Raw genomic sequence first — 17,449 nt, forward strand, 5'->3', positions numbered from 1 at the left:
GTCTGTTTACTGTCACCCGTTCCAACTTCAGTCCAATCCAGATCTTCCGGCCTGCCAGACTTGCTTGGCTTGTTTGAGCCTGCACAGCACCCATAGCTGCCTTGTGATTGCTGCAGCTGCATCTCTGCTGCTGCTGGGCTTATTAGCCATTTGGAAACTCTGCTTTGCCTTTGCATCGCCTAAGGCCCTGGTATGTTGAGGTGCTGGTGCACTTCTGCCTAGTCCAGTTTATAGTCTGTAACTCTTGCCTGATTCTAGTTTAGTTTAGGACGTCAGACTCACAGAAGCAGAAGCCTGCGCGGCCACATTGGTGATCTGCAAGGGCAGGCTTCTACATGGAATGTTGCTAGTGGAATAGCAGCAACATTCCATGTAGAATCTCAAATAGTAGCAACAGTGGAGGAGTGGCCTAGTGGTTAGGGTTGTGGACTTTGGTCCTGAGGAACTGAGTTTGATTCCCACTTCAGGCACAGGCAGCTCCTTGTGACTCTGGGCAAGTCACTTAACCCTCCATTGCCGCATTGAGCCTGCCATGAGTGGGAAAGCGTGGGGTACAAATGTAACAAAAAAAAAATCTAGGTGTGAGCATTTATATCAGCTCAAAACTATAGAGTATGCATGTATTTGCCTCACTAAGCTAGTATTCGGGAGTGGAGGAGTAGCTTAATGGTTATTGCAGTGGACTGAGAACCGGGGAACTGAAATGGTTTTAGTTCCTGGAGGAAAAGTCCATAGTCTGCTACTGAGCTAGAAACGGGGAAAGCCACTGCTGTCCCTGGGATTGGTAGCATGGAATCTTGCCACTCCTTGGGATTCTGAAATGTTGCTACTGTTTGGGATTCTGGAATCTTCCTCCTTTTCGGGATTCTGCCAGGTACTTGTGACCTGGATTGGCCACTGTTGGAAGCAGGATGCTGGGCTAGATGGACCATTGGTCTGCCCCAGTATGACAATTCTTATGTTCAGTGCATTGATTTTGTGACTTTCTTCCTTCCAAGGGAGCTGTGAAATTATTTTCTTCCTATACAAATGGAATGACTGGTTTTGCACGCCTCACAGCCAGCTGTGTCAAAAATACCTGTGCACAACATATCTCCTCTTACTCTCTGGTTTCCATGCTTACAGCCAATTTTTTTTCCCTCTTTGTTTGGTGTAATGCCTATCCAGTAAAGACCCTGCTCAATGCAGGCTGTCCATGCTCTTCAGCTTTCAAGGGCACTTAATTCAGTTGCAAGCTTGCAAGGCGGGGAAACATAGTCCCAGTAGAGCATTAAGGCACAATGAAACTAGGGAGAGCCCTGCAGGCAAGCCGAGGTACCTTAATAGCTTGTGAAATGAATCCTGCTTATTCACTTACCAATTACATCTAATTGAATTAAAGGCTAGAGCGTGAGCTGAAGTAGTTCTAGGAAATTATGGTTGTGGTAATAATGTCTTTTTCCTCCTGCCTCTTGTCTCGCTTCAATTTGAGCGGGGGATGGTAGGTTTTTTAGGTTTTCTAGGTTGAGTATAAAGGCTACCAAAGTGGGCTACTTGCCCATCTAGCAAGAGCAAGGATAGGATGCATCGGGCTCCTGGCAGACTCCCTGCCTACAGGTCACACTACTCAGATATGTGGCTCTAGACGTCTGTGGACAGGTCACCCCCATCTTGCACGCTGTCATGCTCAAGTGAGTAGGCGTGAACTCTTGTGTTGCAGTCAGATGGGGGGGGGGGGGGGTGGGGTTGCTACCCAGGTTGATTTTCACAAGGCGGCAAGCACCCAGCAATGAGCAGCAACAGGAAGGGGTTGCCTAGTGGTTGGCAACAGGCTGAAAATTGGGGAAGCTACTGTTAAAATCTCACTTCTTCCACTAAAAGTCTTTGTGACCCTGAGCAAGTCATGTCAGTCTCCATTGCCTTGGGCATAGGAATTGAATTGGCTTCCTCTCATTTGCCACGCAGGAATCACAAGCGTGGCTTTGTCAAAGAAGCCCTTAGGGGTTTTTTTTTTTAACTTAGCGGCGGTAAACCCAAACTAAGCTTACCACTTACTAAACTGGAAGTACCGCCGGGCTACCTCAGCAGCCGAACAGTAGTTCCCACCCCCAGCATACGCCATTTCCTACAAAAAATATTTTTATTTTTGTAGTGTCGGTGTTTGCCCGGCAGTAATCGGACAGTGCCACACGCTGCCCGATTACTGCTGGGGTTAGAGCGAGAGCCCTTACTGCCACCTCAATGGGAGGTAGGGGATATGCTGACAGGGGATGGGACAGGGCCACTGAGAAAATATGCTGGGACCATAGGGACAGGGACACAGAGGAAAAATACTGGACATCAGAGAGAGGAGGGATAGGGACACTGATGCAGTGGCATAGCAAGGGCGGTGGGGGCGGTCCGCCCCGGGTGCACGCTGCTGAAGGGCTGCAGAGAGCAGCCGCGCGCCTGTCGGCTCCACTGGCTCCCTCTGCCCCGGAACAGGGGTGCAGAGGGAGCCAGCGGTGCCGACAGCCACGCAGCTGCTCCCAGCAGCTAGGAATGCACCCGGGGGGGGGGGGGGCGGTGTTGATGCATCGGGGAGAGGGGGTCGTGCTGCACCCTGGGGGGATGAACGCCGCTGTACCCGGGGGGGGGGGGGGGTGCGTAGCAGCGATCCGCCCCGGGTGGCAGCCGACCTAGGAACGCCACTGCACTGATGGGTAAATGATCAAAAGCCCTGCGCTGTTCCAAACAGCGCTCTAAAATAGTGCTGGACCAGCATGGGGCTTTACCGCACCTATGATCAGAGATCGTTGCATACAAATTTAAGCACGCAATTCTCTCTGATCATGGGCTCAGGCACAATCCTCCCGCACTTGTTTGACAGGTCTGGGCTGTCAAAAGCCCAGACCTGTCAAACACAGGGGCTGGAGGTCCATGGGACCACCAGACCCCAATTACCCCTGCCCGAGCCAAGCGAAACGGGGGATGGAGGTCCGGTGGACCTCCAGTCCCCCCAACCCCCCCCCAACACAGGTTCAGGGGGGGCTGGAGATCCGGTGGGTGTCCAGCCCCCCTAGCCCCCCAGCATCCCTCCAATGTCCCTGGTGGCCCAGTGGGTTGCAGGTAAATCCCCACCCACCTGGTGGTCTAGCGGCCGTTCCCCACCCCCTGCCTTCAGTAGGAGGAGGGAGTTGGCATCCCTCCTCTTCCATCGGCACCACCTGGAAAATGGCATCACTCAGCCCTGCCCAGTGCATCCTGGGATGTGCTGGGCGGGGCTGGGCGCTGCCATTTTCCAGGCGGCACCGATGGAAGAGGAGGGAAGCCAGGGAAGAGGGAGGGGTGGGGAAGGGCCGCTAGACCACCAGGTGGTGGGGATTGAAGATCTCCAGCCCCCCTGAACCTGTGTCATGGGGGTCGGGAGGACCTCCAGCCCCCCCCCCCCCCCCCGTCGCATGCATGCATGCTGGACAGGGCTCGCCATTCCTCCCCAAAGTTCTGCAAACCCTAAAGCCAGCTCCGAGCTGGTGTAGGGTTTGCCGCGGCCAGCGCACCAATCTTTGGTGCTCTGGCTGCTATCATTGGGGATGAATAGGTTTAGCGTGCATTTGCATGCTACTTGTGCTAAGAGCCCTGTTTGCATGCTAGTTGTGTTCAGAGCCCACAAGTGTGTTGTTTCACAAGCTTGGGGGCTCTGATCATGGGGTGGTAGCAAACGCAGGCTCTAGTATAGCGCTAACAGTCTATAGCACCTGTGTTTGCATCTGATCATCGGCCCATGAGGCAGCAAATTAGGAACATGGAAGGAGCACAGAGACAGGGACATAAGAGGCAAAATTGTTGATAGGATGGATAAGGGACACATAGGGAAGATGGATGGTGGGCATGGAGAGAGAAGACATGTCAAACAAACAGGAGACCATTTTAAAACTTACTGTATGGAGTGGTATATCAAGTAAATAAATCAAATCAATAGGAAAATTTAAAGAAAAGCAGAAAGAGGCAAAGAGACCAGTGCAAATAGAGAAATAAATTACTCAGACAACAAAAGTATATAAAAAATGTATTTTGATTTTTTGTAATTGGAATATATCAGCTTTAGCAATTGTGTATCTCTGATATCTTGCATTTCAGTTTCTATTTCTCTAGTATTGCAGTACATGCAGAACCTGACTTTTTGAAGTTTCCAGATCATTTTTTGCCTTCATATATCTATTAGTGATGTGTGGTCCCTTATTTCATATTTGTTAAGGGTCTGTCTGTATTTTGCGTGTATGACCAGAATGCAGTAATCTGACTTATTTTGCTAGTGTTTGTGTAGGGATCTGTAGCAGGCTGACTTGTTGCATTTGTTTTCCAACAGGAAGTACATTGGTGTTCTAGGGTGTTGCCTAGTGGTTAGTGCAGTGGACTTTGATCCTGGGGAACTGGGTTCAATTCCCACTGCAGCTCCTTGTGACTCTGGGCAAGTCACTTAACCCTCCATTGCCCCTGGTACAAAATAAGTACCTGAATATATGTAAACCGCTTTGAATGTAGTTGCAAAAACCTCAGAAAGGCGGTACATCAAGTCCCATTTCCCTTTCCCCCTGTCCCTTATGACATCACAATATCAGAAGTGAGCCAAGTATCGGGCAATCAAGCCATTGTGACATCACTGATGAGGTTGGCTCTTATTGGTGGAATGAGTGGAGGAGTAGCCTAGTGGTTAGTGCAGTGGACTTTGATCCTGGGGAACTGAGTTCGATTCCCACTGCAGCTCCTTGTGACTCTGGGCAAGTCACTTAACCCTCCATTGCCCCTGGTACAAAATAAGTACCTGAATATATGTAAACCGCTTTGAATGTAGTTGCAAAAACCTCAGAAAGGCGGTACATCAAGTCCCATTTCCCTTTCCCTTTTCTAGGTAGGCTTGTGGCTGTTTGAGTCCTGGACATTAGTGCTGCTTTATTATGATAAGGTTTCTGTGTAGGTCTGGAATATGTTTTTTGTTTTGTTTTTCAGGGTTTGGTTACTGAAGCTCTGTTTCTGTTATGCCAAGTTTGTGAAATAATCATAGAATGTACTTAGATATTGTAGACTTTTCTTCTGAAAGGGCAACACTAGTGTGAACAGATGGCTGTTGAGGGGCAGGGTGGTGAAAAGTGCAACAGTAGGTGATGCAAGAGATGGGGTGGGGCATGGGAGCAGGACAAGAGAGCAGCATGGGCAGGGCAAGGAAGGGGCTTGGAGCAAGGCAGGTATTGGGCTTTTCTTTCTCAAAAAGTTGGCAATCCTGTCCTGTCCCTATCAAAACAGGTAGTAAGTTGAGATGATGATCATAATTTTCAAGTGCCTCTAATGTCTGTTGGGTTGCTAATTTAGCTTTCATTAGAGCCCCTCACCCAGCTCTCAGCTATTTCAGTTCATTCTTCATCAGAAATTCCCTGTGTCTGGAGAGGGTCAGAACTTTCCACAGTTTTATCAATCAGTGTTAGCAAGGTCTGCTCCACATCCCCAATAGCATCCCAGATCTCTTCTAGGGTTATTCTTCCAGGTCTTTTCCTTTCCTAGTAAAGGTCTTAGCTCCCTTCCATCACCTTCACAGTTCCACTCATCAAAGGCATTCTTAAAACCTTTCCACTCCCCTCCCCCACAACTCGCTGCCCAGCATCCTGTGTCATGGAACACAATGAGACTTCCAGTTAAACCATAGGAGCCACCTTTGTGAGTGCTATGGGTACTTGAGCACCCCTAATATTGAGCAAACTCCCTGACAATGTCCAAGGAGGAATAATTTCCATTGGGTTTAGCACTCCCAATCATTTTGAAAGTGGAGGAGTGGCCTAGTGGTTAGAGCACCAGTCTTGCAATCCAGAGGTGGCCGGTTCAAATCCTGCTGCTGCTCCTTGTGATCTTGGGCAAGTCACTTAACCCTCCATTGCCTCAGGTACAAACTTAGATTGTGAGCCCTCCTGGGACAGAGAAATATCCAGAGTACCTACTCACCTTGAGCTACTACTGAAAAAGATGTGAGGAAAATCTAAATAAATAAAAGTTGGCTCCTAAGCAGCAGTGCCCTATTGACAAGATGTGTAGAAGAAGCAACTTGGGCATCCACTGCTAGTTCTTGCATCATCACTACACCTCCACTTCTAGGTATGAGGGGAGTCTTGTGGCATTCAGGGATTAATGAGGGGTCAAACACACCAAAAGCAATTCTTCCATCACGCTCCACGTCCCAAAAACAGACAGTTGCCACTGGGACAACGCAATCCACCAGCGGTTGCTGCACCAAAGCTGGAGAAGTCCCAGTTTCAAGCAGGTAGGACTTTCCTTTCCACTTCACCATGCTGATCCTGAAAAGCCCAAGCAACACAATTAAGGTGCTCGCGGTCCTGCGTCTGAACAGGTTGCCATCTTGACCCCACCCCCACCAGACTTTATACGAAACTGAACAAATGTATTTCCATACAGTGTGCAAAATTACAAAGATTGAAGACATAACTCATTTTCCCAGAGAAAATCAAAGACCTCTCACAAAAAATTTAAAAAAAAGAGCAGAAAATCTCTACATCAACCGTGGGGAAAGTGTGAGAAACAGCAGCTGTAGCAGCAAAATATATATCACTCCACCAGGCCAGAAACAATGGAATATTTTTTTTTTTTTAATGTTAGAGGGGACAAAACAAACCAATCTTTAGCCCTGCCTCCAAGCTTTCTAGCTGCTGAAGTTGTGTTGGGCAAAAGACTGGTGGGCCATGGTCCCTGGGCCCACCCCATTCCACTGCCCATAGACCAGGGACAATATGGAGGGCCAGCTCCAAAACCTTGGAATTATTCTTGTTATCTTCTCTGTGCCTACTTAGGTCTTTTTTTAAAAAGCCACGCTAGCAATTCCTGTGCGATGAATGAGAGGAAGTCCATTCAATTCCTATGGACTTCCTCTCATTTGCCACATGGGAATCGCTAGTGCTGCTTTGCAAAAGAGACCCTTAATGCATTACTTAGACACCATGTAAAACTGTCATGCCAATAATATTACAGTGAAACCTCGGTTTTCGTTGATGTCGGAATTCGTCGTTTTCGGTTATCGTCGATTTTTTTTTCACGAAATTTTTGTCTCGGTTTTCGTCGGTCGCCTCGGAATTCGTCGGTAAATGCCATGTTAAATGTTCATTTATTGCTAGTGATTTGAGGGCGTGCGCAGGAGGTGGGTGTGTTTTACAGCATGTGCGTTAATTGCATTGGCTGGCTGTTGGTGTGGAAGGCGTGGGATATTTCTAGTGCCACTCCCCCCTTCCCCTTGTTCGCATTTGTTTAGCGTTTTTGAAGGGCAGGAGCAGGAGGTGGGTGTGTTTAAGTGTGTGGGATCGTTAGAGAGGGGCTGGTGGAGGAGGTGTGTGTTGGAGATCTGTGAGGGCGGGACGGGATAGCGATTTGCGGATGTGGTGAGTTGTAAGTAGTTGCTGGTTGGGGACGTGCACTGGGGGGGTAGGCGGAGGTAAGCGGGGCAGGGGAATCCGGAGTCCTCTTGCTCGGGGCGCTGATTTGCCCTTAGTAGCTTGTTGGCGCTGTTACAGCCTGTTATAATATCTGAAGCGTTGTGTGACGTGCCACATCATCATTTATATAGTAGGATTAGTCTTTTTATTCATTTAAAAGAATTTAAAATAAATTGCCTCGGTTTTGTCGATTATTTTCGGACGAATTATCGACGAAAACCGAGGTTTCACTGTACCTGAATCTGAATCCTTTAGCTTTCAGAATAGGCCGACTATTATATGAATGGAGGCAGCAATTAAATTAAGGCATGTTTTCTTTTGTGTCTTTGTTATTTTCTGCTCTGTATAGGTCTGGATAATCCCTCCCCCCCTAGATTCTGAACCTTGGCTCTGCGGATGAAGCTTCTCGGTGACTCGAGGGCCTGGCTGGGAACATCTGAACTCTTAGCAAAGAAGCCGACAGCGGGCACAGCCTTCCCTGCAGAGGATGGCAATGAGCACCCCAGACCCTCTGTTATCTCTCTCTCTCTCCCTTCTTTCTTTTGTTCAGTGAAGGGACTGTCACTTTGGGTTTTCAAGCCCTTGTCGGGAGAGACCACGCAGAAAAAAAAAAAAAAAGACAAGAAGCTAAAGAAGTGCAACACTTCCACCTGCTGGCCTATCTGCAGACTGCACCCTGTGTTACTGTAGACAGCCCGGGCTGCCTAACTGATCCAGTCTGAAAAGGACTTTTGTTCCGTTTATATTATGCTATCATTTTATATTTTAGTATGGCTTAAAAGTTGTCTGTATACTGTTACTACCAACAGTCCTGTATGCTAGAAGTAGTAGGGGGAAGAGGGAGGGGGAGGGCAGAAGTGCCAAAGTTCCAGTTTAGGGTTTGTGCATGGCAAAGGCTAGTCAGACTACGTCACAGTTTCTGATTCCTGCCTCGTCTGAATACATACAGCTGCCTTATTAGATGCCAACTCATTTGGGACCACTTGGTCAGGAGCCAGGATGCTATACCGCTCCAAAGGATTTGCAGGAGAGCACTGAACGGGTGTGAAAAAGCAGAAATAAGTGAAAGGTCACCCAGAAAAGCTTCAGTGGTGATGTTGTCATGAAGTGGGGGGGGGGGGGGGGGGGAGAGGGAGGGAGGTTTTGTGCCACTTCAGCATTCTATTAATTCCAGTAGAAGGGAAATTCCTCTCCCCAAGTGTCAGCTCTCCTAAGCTTTAGTTTTAATACTGAACGTGTAACTTGTCATGGAGAGGGAAAGACCCTAGACAGAAAGTGCAACAGACCAAAACTCTGTCCTTCTTGCCATATAAATTGCATTGAAAGTTAAGACTTGTCTCCGCTTCTGTGGTGCAGCACAGAGTCCAGGTTTGGAATTTATTAAGAAAGAGGTGACGTGTCCAAATTCCTTGTGCTATGCCTGTGTATTACCTGTGCTGCAGATATGTATTCAGTGCAAGATGTGTAATGTACAGGATGTGCATGGAAGGGCATGTAAGACTTTCAGGGACAAACCAGCAGGCATTTCATGCATGCAGGCCCTGTGCAGTAGGCTTGGCCTGTGTGTAGTGCTTGCAGTTCTGCATTTTCTTCTCAAGGGGAGAAAGCAGAGACTTCCCCACGTTCAGTCCCCTTCTACACACAGGTCCGAGTTTTGCTTCCATTTTTGTCCAACCATGTGTCTCCTCAAAACTTATTCTGCGTGTTAGCATCCATCTTCTCCCTCTGAGCAGCTTTTGCCTGTTCACATGTGAATTCACACACTCCTCCGCTTCCTGAGTCCTCCGAATTGAATCTCATTGGCTTTTTGCCCATTGAAGATTTAACGTGTCTCCCCTGCCGCCCCCGCCCAACACTGTGGATAGAAACTGTGGACAGAAGTTCAAACTAAGGGTTTAGAAGAAAAGCATTATGAAGGGCATCCAGAGTAGGAGAATCCCACCTCAGAAAAAGAGACTATACGTGGGCTCCCCCCATCCCCTAGATCTGCCAGCTTTGCAGGGGCCGCAGGGTGCCAGTTATGGCACTTGATAGAAACGTCAGTGTTTCTAAAGTTCCATTGACTGGGAGGTAGCTTTTCTCCTGTCCCCTAGATGTTTGCCTTCTTGCAGCCTGTTGTCTTTTCCTGGCCCAAAAAAGGCGTTTGTGTCATCTAAATCCTAATCTGAAGGAGTTTTCAAATTCAAATCAAGCCACAGCGGGATGAAATGGAGTTGCGAAAGTGCCCCCAGCTCCATGCTCTGAAAAGGGCGGGGGGCAGGAAACAGGACAGGGTGACCCAGAAAGCTCTACCCAGAAGAACCAGAACTACACCTATGGTCTCCCTGAAAGGTTGAAGCACACTACAGTAAAATACCTACTACTACTACTACTACTACTTATCATTTCTATAGCGCTACAAGGCATATGCAGCGCTGTACAGCATACAAACAAAAGACAGTCCCTGCTCAAAGAACTTACTATGTAGATAAGACAGGTAAACAGACAGAACAATAAGGGTAATGGAATAAAGAGGTGAGGATAAAAGGACAGGGCAAGTGAGTAGTGGTTAGGAGTCAAAAGCAGTGGTAAAGAGGTGGGCTTTAAGTTTGGACCTCAACCTAGCTGCAAAACTGCTGTTCTCACCAAGGTTACCGGTACCAGTGCCGAGCCCAAGATAAACAAGCAAGAGATTTTGCTGCTGTTTCTTGAACAATCTTTACAAGAAGCTTGTAGTAAGAAAAAAATAATCAAGACATTAAACCCTTGGGCAAGCTGTTTTCTTTCATGCTATGTGCAATGGTGGAGATGATGAGAAACAAATGTTTCTCATGCAGGTCCAGTCCAGTGCTACACAGAATCAAGTTAGATCCTTGTGTCAGAACAGGTAGTCAAAACATCCTACAAGCTGCCTGCAGTGCTGATGTAAGACTTCCTCATTTGAATATCACCTTGTCTTCCTGGTTTTTAGTTCTTTGCAAAATAAATTCATTCCAAGGAACTGTCACAAAAGAACCAATGAGTAGTTAAAAGTTCTTCACTGGACAGCAAAGGAACAAGATACACAGATATCGCATGCAGTTCTAGCAGCCATGTTGGTCCTGGAAAATTCTGGATTCTCAATAGAGCAGAGCTTCCGATCCTATCCTGGGAACCATACAGCAGTGTTCCTCAACTCTCTTCTGAAGGCACACTTAGCAGCTAGTGCGGTTTTCAGCGCTAGAGGCATATTAGCGTTTTTAGCCAGGGGCGTAGCTATGTGGGGCCACGGGGGCCTGAGCCCCCCTAGATTTGGCCCTGGACTCCCCTGCCGACGACCCTCTCAACCCCCCCTTCCCGCCGTCAACTCGCCGTTGCCTACCTTTGCTGGCGGGGGACCTCAACCCCCGCCAGCCGAGGTCCTCTTCTTCCTTCGTTCTGTTTCTGAGTCTGACGTCCTGCACGTACAATGTGCCCCCTCACCTCGGGCTCTGGACCCCCCCTCCCGCCGAAGTCTGGCTACGTCCCTGTTTTTAGCATGCCTAAAATATTTCTATGAGCCAACTTCCAGATGACAAAATAATCTTCTGCTGGCTCCCAAGATTCAACCTTGCGCTGGTGGAGGAGTGGCCTAGTGGTTAGAGTGGTGGACTTTGGTCCTGGGGAACTGGGTTCGATTCCCACTGCAATCACTTAACCCTCCATTGCCCCAGGTACAAATAAGTACCTGTATATAATATGTAAGCCACATTGAACCTGCTATGAGTGGGAAAGCGCGGGGTACAAATGTAAGAAAAATAAAATATTCACCCAATTTTCTGAGTATCAGTAAATCCAGCTTCCTAGATAATGACTGAACAATTCTTTGTGTAAGACAGTGAACCTCAGTAGTGCCGCTCAGCAAATATATTTTATCGCTGAGTCTTGCACACACATATCGTCATTGGTCAACCGCCTCCACCTAGATATATTACTAATATTATTAATTAATGACTTATACATTACTTGTTCTATTGGTAATAGAGTAAATTTTAGCAAATACTCATCTTAAAATGAAATTTGATGTTAGTCGGCCATAGTGTTTCGCAATAGCTTTGTCAAGGAGGTCATTTATCCTTTATTTGTAGGGGACCTCCTTGAGAAAAGTATTGCGAAACACGTGCTGTGTCAGAGCACTGTACCCCTATGGCTGACTAACATCAAATTTCATTTTAAGATGAGTATTTGCTAAAATCTACTCTATTACCAATAGAACAAGTAATGTACAAGTCATCCTATATAATAATTCTCACCTCCAACGTTCTATGTTGCTGCCTGTGTCCGTGGCTTTCTTCGTAGTTGGTCTGCTAGGCTCCGTAGATCAGGCTGACGTCACGTAGAACGCCAGAGCCGGAGGAGGAGGGGCGAACAGAGCAGGGCACAGGGGCGGAGGTGGAGCTTGAAAGAAACAGAAGCATTGACGGGCGGAGTAGCTGACAGCATCGCGACCAATGGCAGGGAAAGAAAGGTCGGAGTCCTGGAAGCACCTTAGAGAAATTGTGGTAGTGTCAAGGAAGAGGAGCCTAGCATCAGCATCCCCACCATGTCATTGCTGTCGGAGAACAGCCTGGAGTCCACGCTGGCCTGGATCCGGGGCTGTGGACGAATGAGAAAGGCTGTAGAAAAGCAATTGGTGCTCCCTTGGTAGGGGGCGTTGCTGAGGCTGGCAGGGCCTGTAACCCAAGGACCTTTGAGGTGGCCTGGAGCCACCATCAAGCAGCAGAGAGACCCCCCCCCCCCCCAGGAGAGAGATGAGCGGAGTGGGCAGAGCCACGGAGAGCGTGCTGCTGTGCCGAGCCGGCACACGGGTGCGCTCCCGCGTTCCTGCACTGGGCAAGGGGGAGGGGGGGACCTCAGGAGTCAGAATGGCGCACATCAGGAGTCGGAGTGGTGTGAAAGAGGAGGAAAGCAGGCGACAGCCGCGGCTGCCCCTCGGGCCCCATGGGAGGGTGTGTGGGCAGCCGCAACGACTCTTCGGGAGGGAGGGAGCTTGAAACTCAGAGGGAGGAAGGGAGCCTGAAACTCAGAGGGAGGGAGGGGGGACCCTGAAACTCGGAGGGAGGGGGGACCCTGAAAGTTGGAGGGAGGGAGGACCCTGAAAGTCGGAGGCAGAGAGGGAGGGAGGGGACAACCCTGAAAGTCAGAGGGAGGGAGGAAGGGAATGACCCTGAAAGTCGGAGGAAGGGAGGGAGGGAACGACCCTGGAACTGGGAGGAAGGGGGGGGGGAGGGAAGGGAGGGGGACCCCTGGCATACACTCTCATTCTCACACACACACTCTCTCTCTCTCTCGCAGACACACTCGCACATTCACTCTCTCTCCCACAGTCACTCTCACACACACTCTCTCAAACATACACACTCCGAGGAAAACCTTGCTAGCACCCGTTTCATTTGTGTCAGAAATGGTCCTTTTTTTACTAGTTAATTAATAATATTAGTAATATATCTAGGTGGAGGCGGTTGACCAATGACGATATGTGTGCGCAAGACTCAGCGATAAAATATATTCGCTGAGCGGCACTACTGAGGTTCACTGTCTTACACAAAGAATTGTTCAGTCATTATCTAAGAAGCTGGATTTACTGATACTCAGAAAACTGGGTGAATATCAGCACAAGGTATAATATTTCTATGGGTATCTTACATGGTTAGCATGCGCTAATTTTTAGCATGTGCTAAAAAGGCTAGCGCACCTTAGTAAACAGGGCCCAAATTTGCATGAGAGAAATCTGCATATATTGAAGAAGTATGCAAACATGTCTTATGCATATTCAGTGCAGTAATCCTGAAAATTCAACTGGCTTGGTGTGCTTCCAGGAGAGAGCTGAGAAGCTCTGCCCTCTAGCCAATAGTGATGGGAATTGGTTAGCAATGATTTGGGAAGTGTGAACAACAAATCCCGTGTTGCATGTCGTTATCAAATGAAAACAAGCAGAAAAAATGTGAAAATTAAGGTTTTTATCATTTGCCAACGATAGTGCATTATTTGCAAAGAGGCTGCCCATTGCATATAGGCAAACTATTGCATACGCACACACCACTGCTCATATGCCCATACCGCGCACTCTTTCGGAAAGTATGCACCCTCTTTTAAAAGAGTGTACACTCAACAACTTTGCTCCTGTGAGTAAAACATAGCCAAATGGAAACGAACAAAACAAATATTCCTGGGGAAAAAAAACAAAACATTTTCTGGCTGCTCATCCCTAATAGCCAGTCAGATTTTGGGGATATGTACAACATAAGATTCTACACTTTGGAAACTCAGTATATGCTAATTTATCTGATGCGTATTCATTGCACATGACATATCCTCCAAAAGTCGACTGGCTGAAGGGTCCCCTGGACAGGTTTAGTTAGCCCCAGTTTAAAACAGGCGTTCTCAACTCAGTCCTCAGGACACACCCAACCAGTCATGTTTTCAGGATATCCACATTGAATAGGTGTCCATACAAGGGGGAAGTTAACAGTTTGGACTACTGGGTTCAAAGCTGAGACCTTGATAACATGCCTACATGCAGAAATGTTTACAGGGGAATTGCCTGGATGGAAGTTGGCTTATGTTCCACCTTTCCACAGCGCTTTCAAGTCATACCTTCATTTCAACATGGTAATAAAACTGCCACCAGATTTCAGTGTCTCTTCCCCCCTCTTCCCCTCCCCCCCCTTTGCTTGTAAACCTCATCCTAATCCAACTCAAATCCTATCAATTTTGAGGGATTTGTATCTCTAGCCATTTATCCATTATAAAGAGAGTTTGCTATCAAGATTTAGCTGTGGAAAGGGGTGATAGAGACCTACCTTTGGGGGACAAGAAGTAAAGATGAGCCATTGTCTTGCACAGTTGAGGACAAGGTCATCAGTATGCCTGAGCATGTTTAACTATGATGGTGCAGGTGTAGGCAGTGGAATGGAATAGACCCTTCAAGCCATGACTCAATCAACGCTTTCTGCTCACAGCATTAGAAACTGAGGAGCCCGGGGGTCAAATATGGAGGTGGCTTTCTTTGATCCCCATCAACCAAAAGGGTGTTCCACTGCCCCTGTATGCCGAGTTCTAGAACTGGAATCTTTATCATTTCCAAAACTATTGTTGCACCAATTAAAAAAAAAAGATACTGGATTACTTGACGTTTTGAGGCCACATTCCTCAGATATGATTGTAAGGCTGAAGGAAGTATTTATATCTTCCAACCTTGCAGTCACATGTGAAGAAGGGACTGACATGGTCTTGGTAACTCATTTATGACAACAATATCCTTATTTGGTGGTATTTTCTTCCCTTGCAATATCTGCAGCTACCCATATAAAGATGGCATGCCAGGATGGCACTAGTATTCCTTATTGATCTAAGGGTTTGAGGAACAGCTCCTGGGGTCACTTGTGTGTCAGCAGGAATTACTAAAATAGTGGTAACCATTTTCTTTCCCTCCTCGGGCATAGGTACACCACCTGCATGCTTAGACTTGACCAACCCCTAAAGTGAATACCTGCCAATGGCCTCTTTCCAAAACTACTAGGACTAGGGGGCAAGCGATGAAGCTACAAAGTAGTACATTTAATACGAATCGGATAAACTTTTTCTTCACTCAACATGTAATTAAACTCTGGAATTCATTGCAAGAGAATGTGGTAAAGGCGGTTAGCTTAGTGGGTTTTAAAAAAAGGTCTGGCTGGCTTCCTAAAGGAAAAGTCCATAGACCATTATTAAATTGACTTGGGGAGTATCCACTTCTTAGATAAGCAGCATAAAATGTATTCAACTTTTTGGGGACCTTGCCAGGTATTTGTGACTTGGATTGGCCACTGTTGGAAACAGGATGCTGGGCTTGATGGACCTTTGGTCTGTCCCAGTATGGCAATGCTTATGTACTTGGGATTCTGAATGGAATCTTGCTACTCTTTGGGGTTCTACAAGGAATGTTGCTACACTTTGAAATTCTGCATGGAATCTTGTTATTCTTTAGAATTCTAGAATCTTGCTTCTCTTTGGGGTTCTACATGGAATGTTGCTATTCTTTGTTTTTCTGCCAGGTACTTGTGACCTGGATTGGCCACTGTTGGAAACAGGATGCTGGGCTTGATGGACCTTTGGTCTGTCCCAGTGTGGCAATACTTATGTACTTTATGTACTTATGGCCTGAACCATGGGGTCAGCCTCAGTGCAGCATCACAACCTACCAATACTCTGATTTCTATGTAATTTATATGCCCTGTTTTTTTTATTATGTGATAGAATACTGAGTTATTGGTGCTATTTTGCCTTTTCAGCATCTTTCCCAGAACAGGTCCAGAGGGGCTGTGAATTTATGAGCAATAAACAGTGTGAACATAGCTTTGAATTCATACGATAGGAGGATGACTGGGGTTATTATTCATATGTATTACAGCATTATTTGGGGACCTACAAATTACAATTTAGCAGACTTTAGTGCATAAAAATAAAATCGATGTGCCAGGGGCTATCACTGCAGTGGCAGATCTGAGTTGGGAGGGTATTAAAAAAAAACCCCTGGGGGGTTATAAATGAAGACTTGCGGAGCTGTAACCCGGTAGAGTCTGATGCGGCTTGAGCTAGAGGCCCAAAGGAGTAGAAAGAAACAGTCCAACCCCCCCTCCCCCCCCCCCCCGAAACAACTGAGACTCCCATAAGATAGAAACTGAAGTGGCCCATTGCTTCTCTAGATATGTTGCCGTTTCTCTAAGAGAAGCAGGATTACATCCAGGTCTGTCTCGGCCTATTAAGTTACCTGTTGGGGCTGAGAAGGGAAAATCTTAAAAATCTGCAGGTGGGATTGGCAGTGCTGAGAATTGTACCTCGCTAGTCTGGACTGTAGTGAGAGAATCCCAAGGAATTTGGGGGTAATTAGCTAATTAAACTGAGATCCTGTATTCCAATCCAGTCACTACACCTAATACCTAATACCTTTTTTTAAGATACCCGTGCAAGTGTATAGTAAGGCTTGAGGGGAAAAATATGTATTTACGGAACCTGCCCATGTCTCAGCGCTGGTAAACTCAGTGAAAAAGGATAAGCGCTGAGATAAGATATCAACACCACTTTCCAGGGATATCATTACCTAGTTTTGTGTTATGATTCTCCCTATATTATCCGAATTCTTGGATTTCAATTTATGGAGTTGAGTGTAGAGGAGTGTGGTAGCCGTGTTAGTCCACTCTTAAGGTTATCAATAGAGATCGAGCAAAGTGGAGCATGGAGGGGAAGGTGGGATGGTCCCTTTTTTATTGGACGTAGCTTAGTGCATTTCTTGATTGGCTTTCGGGGGTTGCCCTTCTTCCTCAGATCGGAGGTGGGCGGGTGTGCTGGCTGGCGGTGTGTGTGGGTGAGGGCATTCGGGCATTGCTGTGGCGGTCTGGCGGGGTGGGAGGATGGGGGTGGGTGGGAGGTGTGCATAGGGACATCGAAGCATATTATTGATATTCTAACAGGGTGGGTGTGGATAGGTGCCAACTCCAGGCTCCGCTCATTCTGCCTTGCCTTACCCTATGCCTGGAACAATCTTCCTCAACCCCTACGCCAAGCCCCCTCCCTACCCATCTTCAAATCTCTGCTTAAAGCTCACCTCTTCAATGCTGCTTTCGGCACCTAACCGTCCGTGAAATATAGTATGCCCTATTAGTCGGACTCTACACTTGTCTTTGACTGGACACTTGTCTCTAGATTGTACACCTGTCTTTTAGATTGTAAGCTCCTTGAGCAGGGACTGTCCTTCTATGTTTGAATTGTACAGCGCTGCGTAACCCTGGTAGCGCTTTAGAAATGTTAAATAGTAGTAGTAGTAGTAGTAATATGTATAAGTCAAGCAACTGCGTTTTCAATTTTACTGCACTTTTATCTCTGCTTATGATTATCACATTCTCATTATAGCATCTCTAGCAGTGTGCTCTCTGCTTTCCCTCTCTCTCACACCACACACATACCACTCATTTCATACCACTCTTGAATGAACTGTAAACCAAGGTGATCACATGATACTAGAC

At 47.2% G+C, this 17,449-nt stretch overlaps 1 protein-coding gene across 1 annotated transcript in view; it reads left to right on the forward strand.

Annotated features, from left to right (window-relative positions):
* The window catches only part of NKAIN1 (sodium/potassium transporting ATPase interacting 1), a 266,975-nt gene extending 258,439 nt beyond the window's left edge, over positions 1-8,536 (forward strand). The window contains exon 7 of the mRNA XM_030218625.1: positions 7,798-8,536. Within this exon, the coding sequence (XP_030074485.1) occupies positions 7,798-7,807 (10 nt within the window). The 3' untranslated portion in view covers positions 7,808-8,536. The remainder of the gene's footprint in view (positions 1-7,797) is intronic.
* The last annotated feature ends 8,913 nt before the right edge of the window (positions 8,537-17,449 follow it).

Source organism: Microcaecilia unicolor, chromosome 11, assembly GCF_901765095.1.
Source record: "Microcaecilia unicolor chromosome 11, aMicUni1.1, whole genome shotgun sequence".
Classification (NCBI taxonomy): Eukaryota; Metazoa; Chordata; class Amphibia; order Gymnophiona; family Siphonopidae; genus Microcaecilia; species Microcaecilia unicolor.